The sequence below is a fragment of the Anas acuta genome, chromosome 1, assembly GCF_963932015.1.
Source record: "Anas acuta chromosome 1, bAnaAcu1.1, whole genome shotgun sequence".
NCBI classification, from domain to species: Eukaryota; Metazoa; Chordata; class Aves; order Anseriformes; family Anatidae; genus Anas; species Anas acuta.
Genome location: NC_088979.1, coordinates 160136923 through 160153175, shown reverse-complemented (window position 1 = coordinate 160153175; position 16253 = coordinate 160136923). Strand labels below are relative to the sequence as shown.

The following is a 16253-nucleotide window of genomic DNA, read 5'->3' as shown; positions in this document are numbered from 1 at the left end:
TAAATGCTGGTTCTTCCCTCTGCCTGCTTTGAACTCACTCGACATCTCTGTGACATTCTGGAGGTAAAGAGCGGGATCAGGGCTTTAATTTTTGACACCTCTAAGTGGAATAAATGAGTAAAATGTACTTGTTCATATAGCTCTGCATGAAGGACATGTATGTGCTTATAGATATATGTGTACACCCACATGTGCTTCTGCACATACTTTGTTGTAAGTAAACTGTCATATTTCATGAAGGTGTTTTTCTCTTTTTCTCTGTTTAAAGGTTTTGACTTTTAAAGAAATCAACTGGCAGATGATCAGAATAGAAGCGGATGCAATCCAGAGTTCTAAGCATGAAATCATGAGTGCTCCAGTTCGACTGATTACAAACCAATCAAAAATTAGGGTCACACTTAAAAGAAGGGTAAACTTGAAAACTTTGAAATCTTCTTTGAAATCTTCTATTATTTTATGAATTCATGACTAACTTGTGCTCTCCATGCATATATGCACATAGTAAAGATTTTTAATTTAATCTAATTTATTGTTTTATAGCATGTAATCAATAAGACTGCAAAAGTGGTCAGAATTTAAATAACTGCAGGCAGAATTTAAAAATGATGAAATTTCATAGGTCCTACTAATTAAATTATTTGACCTCTAGAGCTTTATTTATGATGATGCATCTTGTGCAATCTCTCCAGATTCAGATGATACTTATGTCACTTATGGTTACATAAACAGCTCAGAATTCAATGCATGCTACGCACATAAAAAGTTAGGCACAAATGAATATGCTATGATATATCATAGGAACTTCTTAGTAAGAGAAATAAGAATATCTTTCATTTAAAATTTTATTCATTATGGGAGAAACTTCCTTTTAAAGAAGCGTGGGGTTCTATTCAGTCTTTTCCATTAATTTGATATAAGAAACTTGCCTTTTTAAAATTTTTATTCTACAGCTAAAGGATTGTAACGTGGTGGCATCAAAACTGGTTCTGATTCTGGATGACTTGCTGTGGGTTTTGACTGATTCCCAGTTGAAAGCCATGGTGCAGTATGCCAAATCTCTTAGTGAAGCCATAGAGAAATCAACAGAGCAGAGAAAAAGCTTGGCTTCTGAAACAGCTCAGGTATGGTAACTGCTTGTCTCACGTTATCAAGTTTTTAAAAATACAATGTGTTTAGTTGTATTAATTGATTTTTTTGAGGATGCAAGTTACTCATTTTCATTCAACTGTCTATCTTGAATTACATCCTGAATGATCACAGCAGTATAAAAGACTTCATTTTACAAAACTCTGTGTATTAATGTCAATTACAGGAAAGAAAAAAATGTTTCTATATTCATGTACAGAATATTTTGACTTCTGTGTTTACTTAAAAATTGATTACATTATTTAGTAAATCTGGTCTTAAAATAGTTTCTGATGAAGAATTATAAATAAATAAAATTAAGAGACACTAAAGTAACCTTAATGCATGAATAGATACACTTACTATAATGGTTTAAAGTGCTGGTCCAGTTTGTTTTCATGTTCCTGAAATACTAGGCTTTAATCAGAGCTTTCCTTAATGCAGCTCTCTTGTTGGAATACATGGTGAAAAAATAATTCTGCTTTTAACATGTCTGCTGGCATAGATGTTATGTTTATGCTGTATGTAAAGTAGTCTTACATAAACATTTGTCATCTTTCAGCACATATAGCATGTTGGACCAACTGGTCTTTCTAGTGAGTGTTGTGGGGAGGATCTCTTTTTGTCTGTGAAGCAGCAGCACAAATACCCTGATAAAAGATGGGACTGTAAACCACAATTCATTACTAGGACTGAATAAATTCACTTGTGTAGAATCTCATACAATAAAGCTATTGCACTGTAATGCAGAGTTCAGTTCTTGTGGTGATCCTGATGATTTGCAATCATCAGGATCACCACAAGATGATTTGCAATCATCAGGATTGCAGTGATCAGATATAGCAATCAAATGGCTAGCTGTCACTGAGTAGGGAGGTTCTGATTCTTCAATTCCCTGTACCAATCTTGCCAGTTCCCTGATCCTGGTGCTGGCTTCTGTTTGAGCCTATAGTGATACAGTTTGTGGAGCTAAACTAGCAGAAATGATCCCAGCAAAAAGTATTTTTCTGCTAGTCTGGCATGCAACAAAAATTAGAGAAATACCCGTGCTGCAAGGGCAGGGTATAAAGATGTGGGGAAAGGGAAAAACAGGGTGTGAAGTGACACTGTCTCTTTGTGTCACCTAGCCATTAGATCAACTTAGCTGTATTCTAAAATAACACTCTTAAATCTCATTCATGATCCAAAGTGAACATAATATATATGATGCATATTTTTCCTTATTTGAAAGGCCTATTTATAGTAAGTGAAGAGTTGTGGTGCTTTTATGCTTGAAGGGAAGGATAAATTTCTACCAATTGATGTGACTAAATATTTTCAGAGCTCTGCTCCTGCACCCAGCTCTCAGCAGGTGAAAGCGCACCAGACTACAGCAGCACCTGATCAAAATGATGCGATAGTGAAATTGTTCAATGATTTCGATGTTAAGGAAACTTCTCATCACTTAGTAATTTCCCATTTGGACCTGCATATATGTGATGATATCCACTCTAAAGAAAAAGGTAACTGTTCAGGTTTTGCTTTGCTTTTTTTTTTTTTTTTTTTAATGTAACATGCATATAAACTATAATTGTCTTTGCTGGATTCTTCAAAATGTCTTCTAATGTTAATCAACAGCTTTTATTTTAGAGGAATTGTCTTCCTGTGTCTCTAGACACCAATAAAATTGGCTAGATGCCTCTAGCAGGAGAATATTACATTGCTAAATGCAATTATTTTAAAATAAATGTAACAAAAACTGCTAATAGTACTAGAATCTTCTGATTCTGTCCAGACTGATGGTTTCTGCTGATTTTTCCTTTATATTGCTAGCTAGCTAACTGCATTATCAGCACTGCAGTGGCAATAGTACTGTTGCTTGAAAGGGTCACTGTGCAATCTGTTTGTGTAAATATTCCTTATAAAATAGATAGTTTACACTAATAAACAAGCAATCTTCTCTATGTTACTAATTTAGATAATTTAGGATGTTCTGCAGCAAATTGGAGGAACAAAACAAGTGTTCTGAGGCCTTATAGTGTATGTCTGTACTACTTGTACTATTTTAATCCAAGGCTACTGCAGTGTACCATGTTTATAATTGGAAGAAAAAAGACAAATGACCCATTTCATGCCTTTTAAAGTGGTCAGAAGAGAATGAGAAATCAGTGTATATTCAAGGAGCTGGCTAGTCACTGAAAAATGTGCAGAGGGATACAAGGTCTGCTGTAAAAGAGAGTGAAAAGCAGACTTGGTGAATGTATTTCCCTCACTGGGAAAGATACTTGTACAGCAGCAGAGCATACAGCTCACTGGCTAGAGATGATAAATTACATGCAAGGAAATGTCTACTGAAGTTGAGATTTATTGTTCTCAGAAAGATTTCTTTTTTTCAATCCTTTTTCTTTCCTTTTTTTTTTTTTTTCATGAAGTTTTAAATTTTAGTGGAGAATCAGGACAGAGATTCTCAGAATCCCTCTTTACTGCAGGAATATTTGTCAGATGAGAAAACAGACTGTATTTACAGTATTCTTGTACATCTGTCTTTGATCATAATCTTCAGTATGAAAAGTTTTGTTTCGAAAAACTGCAGGATTATGTATACAAAGAGTTAGTTACCTTTATTTTTCAGTAACATTTAAAATAATATGCAGTTTGTTAGTAGTGACTGAGGACAGAACATGGATTTCTTTCTACAAGCTGACCTTCAGAACGCAGTGAAGACGACCTGAATGAAAATTTTGAGGGAAGTCGATGAGATTGTAGGGGGGGAGAGAGATAGTAGAGGGGGAAGAAAGAATAGCTGTTAGGTGTTTCAGGGAACATTAGAATGACCGTTCTAAATCCAAGATCTGCAGAGCTGAGCATTGCTTTATTTTACAGATTCAAATAGACGTGTCACAGGAGGGGCCATGCAGCTTTCTTTCAGCTATTTAACAGTGGACTATTATCCATTTCACAAAGCAGGTATGAAAGTGAGCATTTTTTTGAACTACCTGTAAATGGAACTGCATAGCTAAAATTAAAAAATAAAAATGTGTATATGGCTTGAATAATAATAGTTTTACAAACACTTGAAATACACACTTTCAGTATGCAAAATGAAGCAACAAAACCAATCTGGAACCAATTAAATTTGTGTAAATGAACTATTCTAGGCCAAACAGTTTTCCTGTTCACTGTTTCGTTTGGCCAACAAAATGGTGTTTGCACTTTTCTGATGTGAAAAAAAATGTGTTTTGACAGGAGAAAGCAGATTGAGAATTCACTAGTTGGATACCTACAGGAGTCAGATGCAGCCTTCTAATATGGCAGATTTCTTTCCATATAGAAGTCGTATCATTTTATGGGCATTTACAAACTGCTTTTTTTTTTTCATAACTAAGAACGCTAGTGTGTAGGGAGTCAGTTGGGCAGCATTTTATTATATTTTTGGGGAATTTTTATTAAACATCTGGTAGCGGTTTCCAACCAAGAATTTCTTACAAAGCATTCTTAGTAAATCTGTTCTTCAGAAGTCTTAAAATAAAATTCCAGCAGCAATTATCCAATTATCAAAAAAAAAAAGAAAAGGAGACAAAAGAGGTCAGCTGTTGAATTTGTGATCAAATGCAATCTATGTCAGTGTGAGGGGGACTTCTGCTTGGATGATTGGGTGCATTGTGCTTTTGTTTCGCTTTTTACAAACACAAACCAGTCTCTTTGGAGTGATATCCATGTGCATTAAAGACAGGAATTAGCAGTAGTTTGCTGCAGGTCATTCTTGTCACTCATGGGTGCAGAAGGAATCATTTAATGCCAGTCTACTGCATTTCTAAGTAGCAAGTATAGTTATAGCACCTTATAAAAATTTATAGTAATTTAGCATGGGTTAGACAAGCAGCATATTCATTTCTGTAGATTGGCCCAGTATCAGTTGAACTGTGTAATGCTAGTTTTTTTTCCTGTGAAAGTGGGAACTCAAGTCACAGGTGTTTAACATGCCTGTCTTGTGACTCAGCTGTTCATGTACTGTTTTTCATGTACTCTACAACGTCTAGGGGAACATCTGGTCTCACTATTTACGCTTTCTGTGAGGTCTTCTCTTGAAAGGAGGAAGACATGGAGGAAGTAGACTAATAATTAGATTTTTTTTTCTTTTGGAAGAATTTTTAGCCAGGTTGAAGCAGTAGGCTCTTGGATGGGCATGTTAGAAGCTGACTGAGAATGCTTTAAGAGAAATGAATACTTGGGGCATGACTCTCACAGCATGAAAACATAGATGGAAACAGTCATCTGTAAAGGTAGTGTTCTCCTGCAGTCTTAAACGGTGTTCCATACAGTACGTTTAAGTAGCAGAAATCAAAGTCTCTCTAACAGCAGGCAACAACAAAAACATGTAGGAGGGTGCTCCTCTTTGGTCCAGTCTGTGGAGGGGAAGGGCCCATGCTAGAACTTGTTCTTTTTAATTTAAGAAGTTGTTATCTTCTCACTATATTAGAATAATGTGGCAATTCTATGGGCAAACCCAAATTCTATGGGTAAGAGGTGGGAGAGACCCTTTACTCTAGGAAAAAAGAGCACTTTTTAATTTTGTAAGTTCAAAGGGAGTTCTCTACCCATGTAGGTGTCATGCTTATATGTACTGCTGAGTCTGGTACTGTCATCTGATATGCAGAGCATTCCTACTGAGATTAGATGCTGCGGTACTGCGTCGTTAAAGAAAACATCATATTAATACTTTGTAACAGTGGGCAAAGAGGAAACAACTATATATCTCTGAGACTGTGACCAGTTTTGTACTTTTCCGGCCCATGGAATATTTAGAAATGCTTCTTTTGGTATAGTCTTTCTGGGAATTGCAATTAACTCTTCAGGAAGAAGTCCTCAATAATTAATAATAATATTTGCAGATGGAGCTATTGTGGGTTTTTGGTTCTGTTTTGTTCCTTACCACAGCAAGACTAATGGGAGCGCACGTGCTGTAAGATACTCTTGTAATCCATTGAGCATCAATCCTTCCAACAGCCTTTCATAGTACTTAAGAAAAGTGAAGTGGGATGTGGGTCCATTGACTGTGATAATCCTAACATAAGACAGACTGTTGCTGGATGTTGTAAACCTGTCTGTACAGCAATCCATTTCTTTACTGGTCCTCCCAGACCTGCTCTCACAGAAGCTTATACCAGATCCCTTATCTGTGCAGCTGATCCTATCCAGCAAGATTCCCAGGTTATTCTGCAAAGCCACTTCCCAGCTGGTCAGCCCCCAGCCTGTACAGTTGCATGGGCTATTCATGTCTGGGACTTAGATTTCCCTTTGACCTTCCTATTAGGTCACTTTTCTAGCCTTTTGAGGTTTCTGTGAATGGCAGCACAACTACCTGGTGTATCAGCTGTTTCTCCCATCTACAAAGTTACAGCCTGTTCTATCATCCAGGTCATTAATGAAGTTATATTGCACCCAGTATTGACCTTTGGGATACACCACCACTAATGACTGCCTCCAGTTGGACTTCATACTGCTGATCCAAGCCCTCTGAAACCAACAGTTAAAGCAGTTTTCTGTCTACCTCACCACGTACTTACCTAGTCTGTACATCATCGTTCTGTCACTGAACATGTCTTGGGACAGTGCTGAAAGCCTTGCTATAATAGTTAAGGTAAACAACATCCACTTTTCCTCCCTCATCCACCAAGCCAGTCATCTTACAGTAGAAGGCTCTGGAGTTCAAGAGGCGTGACTTCCCTTTCATAAATTCATGCTGACTAGTCCCAGTCACCTTCCTGTCCTTAATGTGTTTTGAAATGGTTTTCAGGATTCTGACTTTTCTGCTGCCTTCTTGGGAATTGAGATGAAGCTGTTCCTTTTCTCTTTCTTGAAGATAGGAATGACACTTGTTTCCTTTCAGGAACTTCTCTTGATCACCATTCACTAGTAACATTTCAAAGATAATTTAGAATAGCCTTCCTGTGGCATTAGACATCTCTCTCAACCCTCATGTGCATCCCATCAGGATCCCGTGGACTTTGGGATGTCTAATCTGTTTAAAATTTTCCTAAGTTAAAGCTCCTCTGCTGAGGGGAAAGTCTTCTTGCTCCAAGCTTTCACATGGTCTCAGGGACTGAGGACTTTTGAAGACAAGTCTTACCAGTGAAGACTGAGGCAAAGAAGGCAAAGAATACCTCTGCCTTCTGCATGTCCTTTATCAGTTGGTCTCCTGCTCAAGAACAGCAAGTCCAAGGTTTTCCTAGTTTTCCTTTTGCTGCTGATACACCTGCACCTGTAGAAGTGTTTCATGTTGCCCTTCACCTGTCTTAACAGATGTCATGTCAGCTTGTGAGTCCAGCTTCGGCATTCCTAACCCCATCTTCTGTATTCTTTCTGGGTTACCTGCTGCTGCTTCCATATCTTATTCCCTTCCTTTTTATATTTGAAATTAATCAGGAACTCCTGGTTCATCCACAGAGGCCTCCCATCACTTCTGCTTGATTTCCTGCTTTTCAATGTGGATCTTTCTTGAGCTTGGAATTGGTTCTTGAAAATCAACCAGCTCTCCTGAACCCCTCCTCTATCCAGGGTTATATACCATGAAATTCTTTCAAGTACACCAGTCTGTTCTCCTGAATTACTGGGTTGTCATTCTGCTTTTTGCCTTGTTGCTTTACCTCAGGATTCTGAACTCCACCATCTCACAGTAACTGGAGCTGCCCCTGACCTTCACATCCCTGGCCAGTTCTTCCTTTTTGGTAAGAATCAGGTTCGGCAGAGCATGTGGATGTGATACTTCTTCCAGTTGTCTGAAGAGCGCCCCACCGTCTTCGTGACAAGATGACCTGATCTGTAAGCTCTCGGCTGGCTGATCATGCATCGCAAGGCACCGCTCTCACAGTAAGGGACACTCCCGCTCCTTGCCTTCCCAAAGAGCCTGTATCCATCCTTAGTGGCGTATCAGTTGTGTATGTCTCTGTGATCCCAATAAGATCATAGCCCTGTAACTGCATGCAGATCTCTAGTTACTCCTGCTTCCACATGTTCCTCATACTGCATGCATTAGTGTAAAGGTACTTCAAAGAGGCACCCACCCATACTGACTTCCCAAGAAGAGTATGAAACCTTTCCCTATAATGCTGCTACTTTATATGCATATGCCTGGGGTGACCCCACTTTATCCCTGTTTTGGAAAAACCCATCCTTATGGACTTGAGTTTAATCTACCTCTACCCTCTTGCACTCTTTCTGTTTTCTTTCCTTTTCCCATCTCTTCTTCCTCAGCTAGAAAGATGCAAATAGCCATCTAAACAGTTATGAGGCAGGAGGATGGGGAAAAAATGTCATCTCCTGCGGTACCTTTCTCCCTTACTGTGTCTTCCATGCTGACATCTTTGCATTTAAACTTGAAATCAGATTTTTTTCTCAAGGCATTTTCCTATTTTGATGCCAACCATATTAATCATCTCCACAGTTAGTTTCCAAATCTTCATTAAGTCCCAAATGAAGTAAGTTTTCACATACTGATACTTAAAGAGCAACGTACCACCGGGTAAAAGTTAATTGTATTGCATACTTACTATTGAACAGGTTAGTAGACTTTACAGAGTCTCTTAGAAGAGATCCCAATTTCTTTCAGAGTTTTAAATGCTTTACAAACAGAAACTTGCTATAAATAAAAGAATTTCCATTGGTACTGATTTTTAAGGCTGTGTGCTAGAATAGTGATTGTTTTCTTCTTGGTTGTGCAGCATGATGGTGCTAAAGAACCAAGACAAAAAGTCATTTCTGAAAAGAGACTAGGAACAATTTAGGACGCAGTCTGCTGGGGAAGATAAGATTAGAGTGAGCATGGGAAAATTCTTACTTTTTTTTTTTTCAGTGAAACATAATATGTATGTAAACACACACACATATATACACATATATATACACATGTGTACATATATGTCTGTACATATATATTTGACATCTTCTATCATATGAAATTAGTGTCATCAAATTTCTCTGAACTGGAAATACCCAGTGATGTTTTGAGCATTAGCTAATGGTGTTAAAAGGCAGGTAACAATATTATATTTTATGAGTGAATTTATGAAGCAGTGCAACTTATTTTTTATGCAATATGTAACTTTTGTTGTAACATCTGTTCTAAGTCCTGTTCTGTAATTGCAGCATGCAATGGAATGATATTTTGAAGAAAACGTAGTGAACTAGTGAAAATTTGTTATCCAGTTAGAAGCAAACTTTTGAATAAAATGAGTTAATATTTTCCCCCATTCCTGATATTTGCAGGAGATAGCTGCAATCACTGGATGCATTATAGTGATGCCACTAAAGCCAGAAGTGGATGGGCCACAGAATTATTAAATGAATTCAAAAGCAATGTTGAATTGCTTAAGCAGGCTGTGAAGGATCAGGTTATAGGTTCTCCTGCCACATCACCATCTGCTGTATCTCCTCAAAAGCTTCAGACAGGTACTTTGCTTACATCACTAATGCTCTAATTCCATTCAATATTAAAACTACCGTAAAGACAACTGTTTTCAATGATTCCATCATTGTTCTTTCCTACAGGCAAGGATCAGATACCGAAGGGAACATCTAGGGCTTCCTCTGTATCTTCCCAACAACCAAAGGGCAAACTGATGTCTAGTCCTATTGTGGTTAGACTTGCAGATTTCAATATATATCAGGTACATTTCTTTGAGTTAGTAAAAAGGGCTGCTTTGCCCTTGACTGTTATGTAATCATATTTTTTAAGGGACAGTTCTAAAGTTGTTGAAATTTAACAGACGTCTTTCCATTCGTTGTTGTATTAGACCTTTATGGGCCTGCTTCTACTGTATTAAAATTGGTGAATATTTCCTTCCTGACTGCATGATACCCTACCACAATACCATGATTATGTTTTGGATCCAGGTTCTATCATCCCCCAAATCCTGACATTTAGGATTTCATCCTTCATTATACTTTGTTAGGTACCCACTATTTTAATGTGATTTTGTACTTCATGTTTCTCTTATTGATATCTGATATCTTTTTCAAAGTATGTAGTTTTTGTTGTCTTTTTTTGTTTGCTTTTAAGAAATGTTAAATGAAGGTTTTTATTTTTCTCTGGCCTGTTCCCTGAGTGATATTTTGAGTAGAATTTAACCATTTTTTTGTTTGTTTCAGTTAGTTGTTCTAACTGCTGACTGTGGTCCAGATTAACTCTGGTGTTGATAGAAGGCAACTGGATTAGAGGAGTATAATTCTAAGGCAGAATGGTAGTGATATTGGAGGACCAGCTCCAAATTTCAGGTCCAAACAAAAATGCCTTGTGTGTTCCCCTAGTCATTGTGAATTTTGTTTGTTCTTGTTTGAATTTCCAGGGCTTTTGTGCCATATCGCTTCTGGTAGAGTGTGGGAGGTTGGAGCTTGCTTCCAGGAGCCTTCATCTGGGTTTCAAGTGTTTTTGTACTGTCAGTGTTTTCATTTGTCTTCTACTCTTCTGACGCTTGTCTCCCTTTCCTTCCTACACAACTACTTTTTCATTACAAAAAAAAAGATACATAAATAATGACATTACAATATTTTTCTTCTAGATATATATCACTTTTTAAAATTTGCGTTAATACAGAGATGTTTGTAATCTGAAAACAGGTATGTAGGTGAAGCAGGCTTATAAAGGTTATCTGTTCATCTTTTCCAGTGAAACTGTTACATATATCATATATTCAGTATTAAAAACTTGGCGACTTCAAATTAGCAGTCAAACCTACAAAGTGTTGGATTAAAGAATTTTGTTTTGACAAGTTATGTTTTAAACCAATGTACATTCCATGAAATTTAGAATCAAATATAAATCAAAAGACAATCTCCTCCTTGGCTCACAATTTATGTTGTAGAGAAACAGAAATAGTAGATTATTGTTCTGTGGTGTCTTTATTCTTCTATAAAGTAGACCTTTGGGCACAGCCCAATATACATTCCTTGCAGTTGCATGCTGAACACCTTGCCTAGCAGTATGCAAGTGAGAGTTGGCCCATGTACTGGAATCTGTCCTTTTGACAGTACAAGGACTTCATGACATTTGCATAATAAACTTATCTAGCTTATTGATCCCTTATCTTATAGATACGGGATCCTTTTTGGACAACTGGTATGCAAATATGCCATGCCCTAGCATAATTGCTTGTATAGGAACTGTAGTGTTTGCAGTAAAGATATCAGATCACTCTAGGCTCCTACTGAATGCTTCTGAAAGTGACCTACTGCATCCTGCTTCATGAGTGAAGGGGATCTGGTACCATAAATACTGTACAGTTTTCTTGTGCAACTGTTTTGTGTAGTCTCCTACTAGAAGTTAACCAGGTGTTTTATATTGTTTGCACTTTGTGTAGATGGGGATCTACATCTGAGAGTAGTGGAATGTTACCCTGCCAGGGACAGTCCTTTGCAATAGTAAATGCTTAATGATTAATGAAAATATAATGTATTAATGAAGTTAATCTTCTGTCTTTTACAGGTCTCAACAGCAGACCAGTGCCGTTCTTCCCCTAAAACATTGGTCTCCTGCAATAAAAAGTCACTTTATCTTCCACCAGAAATGCCAGCTATTCATTTTGAATTCACAGAATATTACTACCCAGATGGAAAGGACTTTCCTAGTAAGATGATTTTTTTTTGGTACTGATACATATTTTTTTATGTAATTTTCCCCTTTATGAAGCTTAATATTGATTCCAGGTTGACAGTTCAAAATGGTCAGTGGTTTTCTGAATTTGAAAGTACATAATAGTGCTTCATTTCCTCAGTGCTTGCGCCTGGCAAATCCCTATAAATATTGACTTTTATAAATACTGTTTTTTAAGTCTGAAAACATGCACAGCATTTTTATTATTCTCCTGTGAAGAAAGGCTGAGAGAGCTGGGCATGTTCAGCCTCTGAAGAAGAGGTTGGCTTTGAAGCTACCTCATTGAAGCTTTTCACTAGGTAGAGGGGGCTTACAAAAAAAGATGGAGAGCAACTTTTTGCTCAGGCAGATAATGATAGGACAAGGGGGAATAGTTTTAAACTAAAAGAGGGGAGGTTTAGAATAGATGTTAAGAGGAAATCCTTCACTATGTTACTTCCTTCACTATGTGAGGCACTGGGAAAGGTTGCCCAGAAAGGTTGTGGATGCCCCATCCCTGGAGGTGTTCAAGGCCAGGTTGGGCAACCTGATCTAGTGGGTGGCATCGCTGCTCAAGGCAGGGGGGGGGTTGGAACTAAATGGTCTTTGAGGTCCTTTCCAACCTGAGCCATTCCATGGTTCTGTGATTTTTACTGAGAAATTTCTCATTCTCCAATACATGCTTTTTCTGTAGTTACACTGCCTGGCTACATAAAAACTCAAGCTACTGCAGTAGTATATAAGATGCTATGAAAGATTTGCTGGAGTTAATTTCATTAATGTGTTACAGGACGAGCCCTGTTTTATATTACAGAAATGTCAGTAGATTTCTTGGGTATAGGACATGAAGGCAGCAAATCTCCTTGGTTCTGCCCTTTCTCTGTAATGAGGACAGCCTCTCCCTTTTCTCTGACTCCATTCTATTTTAATATTTTACATTAAAAAATTCAGATAGTTGCTTGAAGAGAAAGGAGTATTGCTTTAGGCATCCCCTAACAACATATTTTTCCTTTGTAAAACACAGATAGAAATGGAAGTCTGCACTCACTTTAAATAAATCTGACGATTTTATTTTGTCTTCTCTTTTAGTTCCATGTCCAAATTTGTATGGCCAGCTGAATGCTTTACAGTTCACCCTGGATGAGAGAAGTATTCTTTGGCTAAACCAGTTTGTGTTGGATTTAAAACAGAGTCTTATTCAGTTCATGGCCATGTACAAGTTAAATGACAATTCAAAATCAGATGAACATGTTGATGTCAGAGTTGATGGACTAATGTTAAAGGTAAACTGTCATTGATTAGGGGTTTTGAGCTTCTTTGGAAGAAAATGCTTATTTTCTGTTGTGGTTTAACCTGGCCAGCAGCTAAACACCATACAGCCGTTTGCTCACCCTTCCCCCTCCCTCTCTGGGATGGTGGAGAGAAACAGGAAAGTGAAGCCTGTGAGTTGAGATAAAGATAGTTTATTAAAACAGGAAAACAATAATAACAATAATAATGATGATAATAGTAGTACTAATAGTAATGTGTACAAAAGAAGTGATGCACGATGCAATTGCTCACCACCCTCTGGCCAATGCCCAGCCTAACCTTGAGCAGTCATCCCCCGTGCCCCAGCCAGCCAACCCTATATAGTGTTTAGCATGACCCCATACGGTACGGAATACCCCTTGGGCCAGTTTGGGTCAGCTGTTCTGGGTCTGTCCCCTCCCAGCTCTTGCTGCACCTCCCCCAGCCTGCCCACTGGCAGGACAGAGTGAGAAGCTGAAACGTCCTTGGCTTGGTCCTCTGCAACAATTAAAACATCAGCATGTTATCAGCACTCTTCTCATCCTAAGCCAAAACATAGCACCCTACCAGCTACTAGGAAGAAAATTAACTCTGTCCTAACTGAAACCAGGACATTCTCTTAATCTGAAAAGCCATTAGCCAGGCAGCTTAAGGAATAAGTGAACAAATAACCCATGCAGTAAGCAGCATTGCTCTAGAAAACTACGCAAATTATGATGGTTTGGACACAGACTTGTCTTAGATGCTAATTCGAGTTGCAGGGTTCTTTTGTGGTTTCGTGTTTTCAGCTGAAGATCCGAATTGGGAGTATTAACACACATTATTTCACTGTGTTCAATGAAGCTGACGTAGCAAAAGGAAAAACTTGAGAACTGAAAATAACTAGCAAAAATATGTGCATTCTGTATATTAACACAAACGACTTTCCTTGTTCCTCTCATTGTAGTATATCAAAGCTCTTCCTAGGGAATGCCTGGTGTAAAGAAACTAGTCCCTCTGAAAGCCTTCTCTAAAACTGATTCTTAATGTTTCTTGTTTCATATTGGCCCTTTGCTGTAGTTCAGGTAGAGGACTTTGTTCTCTACATGTTTATTCTAGAGAAATAACATTAGTTAATGCAGCTGAACATCAGATTTTTGCCTTCCTTATTTTAAGCTTTGGAGGAGAAGGTTTGTTGATTAGGGTTTTTTTTAGGTGAAATAAGACACATCAGTCTAACATAGCTGTCTTAAATCCAAATATTTCGGAGAAGAAAAACCCGAGTCCCTTACGTTTTTGTACAAACACTGATTTTTAGATGCCACAGTATCCCTCTTAAAAATTAGAAGAAATATAACTGTTAATCTGTGAGCCTGACTTACCCCTGTTCTGTATTAGTATACTTGAGTTATCTATATATGTAATTAATAATATATAATTAGTATATAATTATATTCCTGTATTCTAGCTCTTGTGGATGCTATTTTTTTTTAATTATACACTTTCTTAATCTATATCTTTATAACTAAATGAAATGCATTTCTTTTGCAGTTCATCATCCCATCTGAAAATAAACCTGAAATTCATAAAGATCAACCTCGTGCAATTTCCATTCAGAGTTCAGAGATGATTGCTACAAATACAAGATACTCGCCAAACTGCAGACACTCTGATCTGGAAGCTTTGTTTCAGAACTTCAAAGACTGTGAATTTTTCAGTAGAACGTTCACAACGTTTCCTAAGTCCCAGAAGAATTTTAATCTTTTGCATCCTATCTTTCAGAGACATGCTCATGAACAAGATACTAAAATGCATGATGTTTATAAAGGTTATATCATCCCCAAATTGAATAAGTATGCATTAAAAACATCTGCAGCTACTGATGTTTGGGCCTTGCATTTTTCCCAGTTTTGGATAGATTATGAAGGAACAAAAAGTGGGAAGGGCCGACCAATAAGCTTTGTGGACTCTTTCCCTCTTTCCCTTTGGATTTGCCAGCCATTAAGATTTGCGAAGTCACAAAAGGAGCTTTTATTGCATAATCAGACAACTTTTAACATTCCAAAAAGTGAATCTAGCGATCTTGCTAATAGATTGCAACGTAAAAAACTTTTAAAAGAATATTACAGCAGTGAGTCAGAGCCCTTGAGTAATGGCATTCAGGTGTCTCATTTCTCAGACACTTCAGGAGTGCTTTCTGAAAGCTCTTCCTCTGATGCAGATGTACATGTTCTTGTCCATGTTCAAAAACATGTAAGCATGCAGATCAATCATTATCAGTATCTTTTTTTGCTGTTTCTCCATGAATCCCTTGTATTGCTCCTGGAAAACTTAAGGAATGATGTAGAAGCAGTGACAGGAAAACCTGCAAAGCAAACAGATATCTGCATTGGGATCCTGCTGAAAAGTGCAGAACTAGCCTTACTACTCCACCCAGTGACTCAGGGAAACCCTTGTAAGTCTCCAGTTGTGGAAAAAGAAAGCCCTGTGGCATCAGAGCTCTCTCATTCAGGAAATGGAGTAGCTCTTACTTCAGAGAATAAATTAGTCGGTAATAAGATAGTACATGATTATGTATCTGACTGCAAGCCTATGAATGCTGAAGTTAACAAAGGCATTTTAACGGATCCTCTTTTGTTTAAATCAGAAAGTAATATGGATTTTCAGAAAGGAATGTCATTTTCAGATGATGCGTCAGATAAAGGTTTGGGAGATACCAGTGAAGGAGGAAGCAGTGGACTTTTTAGTAGAAGTGATTCAGAGGAGGTCTGTGGACCTCTGAGTGACAAAAGTAGCTTGCATCATAGAGACTCAGTGTCCATTTTAAATAAGAGAGAAGATTCTACTGAATTTTTCATTGATAAAGAGGATGACAAAAATATGTTCTCAAATAAGTTAAATGAACAGGAAGGTACAACTGAAGGCTGTCTTAACCAAGTCACTGACTTGGAAACAGAAACTGCCTTAGAATCTGAAGAGCTTGAAATCAACAAAGAGAAAGTGACCTCAGTTAGAATGTTTACATCCCAGCCTTCATCAAGGTATAGAAGATCTAATACTAAACCAGTTTTACTGCAATTTGAAAATATTTATCAATCTTGTTGGCCATGTACTTTTAGTAATGGTCAGTGAAAGTTAACATCTAGTAGATGAAAATTTTAAAAGTATTTAAATTCTGAAGATATGTGATAACATTCAGTAAAAGCTAAAACAAACTGTTAGCTAATTGTGTTAAAAAACTTACTTAACTTTC

The 16253-nt window shown here is 37.5% G+C and overlaps 1 protein-coding gene across 3 annotated transcripts in view; it reads left to right on the top strand.

Annotated features, from left to right (window-relative positions):
* BLTP3B (bridge-like lipid transfer protein family member 3B) overlaps positions 1-16253 on the top strand; it is a 54745-nt gene that overhangs the window by 25193 nt on the left and 13299 nt on the right. For 2 of the 3 annotated variants that reach the window (XM_068668854.1, XM_068668855.1), the window contains 9 exons: positions 269-409; positions 951-1121; positions 2447-2627; positions 3988-4071; positions 9370-9552; positions 9652-9770; positions 11585-11726; positions 12821-13014; positions 14552-16041. In XM_068668854.1, the coding sequence (XP_068524955.1) occupies positions 269-409; positions 951-1121; positions 2447-2627; positions 3988-4071; positions 9370-9552; positions 9652-9770; positions 11585-11726; positions 12821-13014; positions 14552-16041 (2705 nt within the window). The remainder of the gene's footprint in view (positions 1-268; positions 410-950; positions 1122-2446; positions 2628-3987; positions 4072-9369; positions 9553-9651; positions 9771-11584; positions 11727-12820; positions 13015-14551; positions 16042-16253) is intronic. The other variant, XR_011091858.1, reaches the window with a different exon arrangement.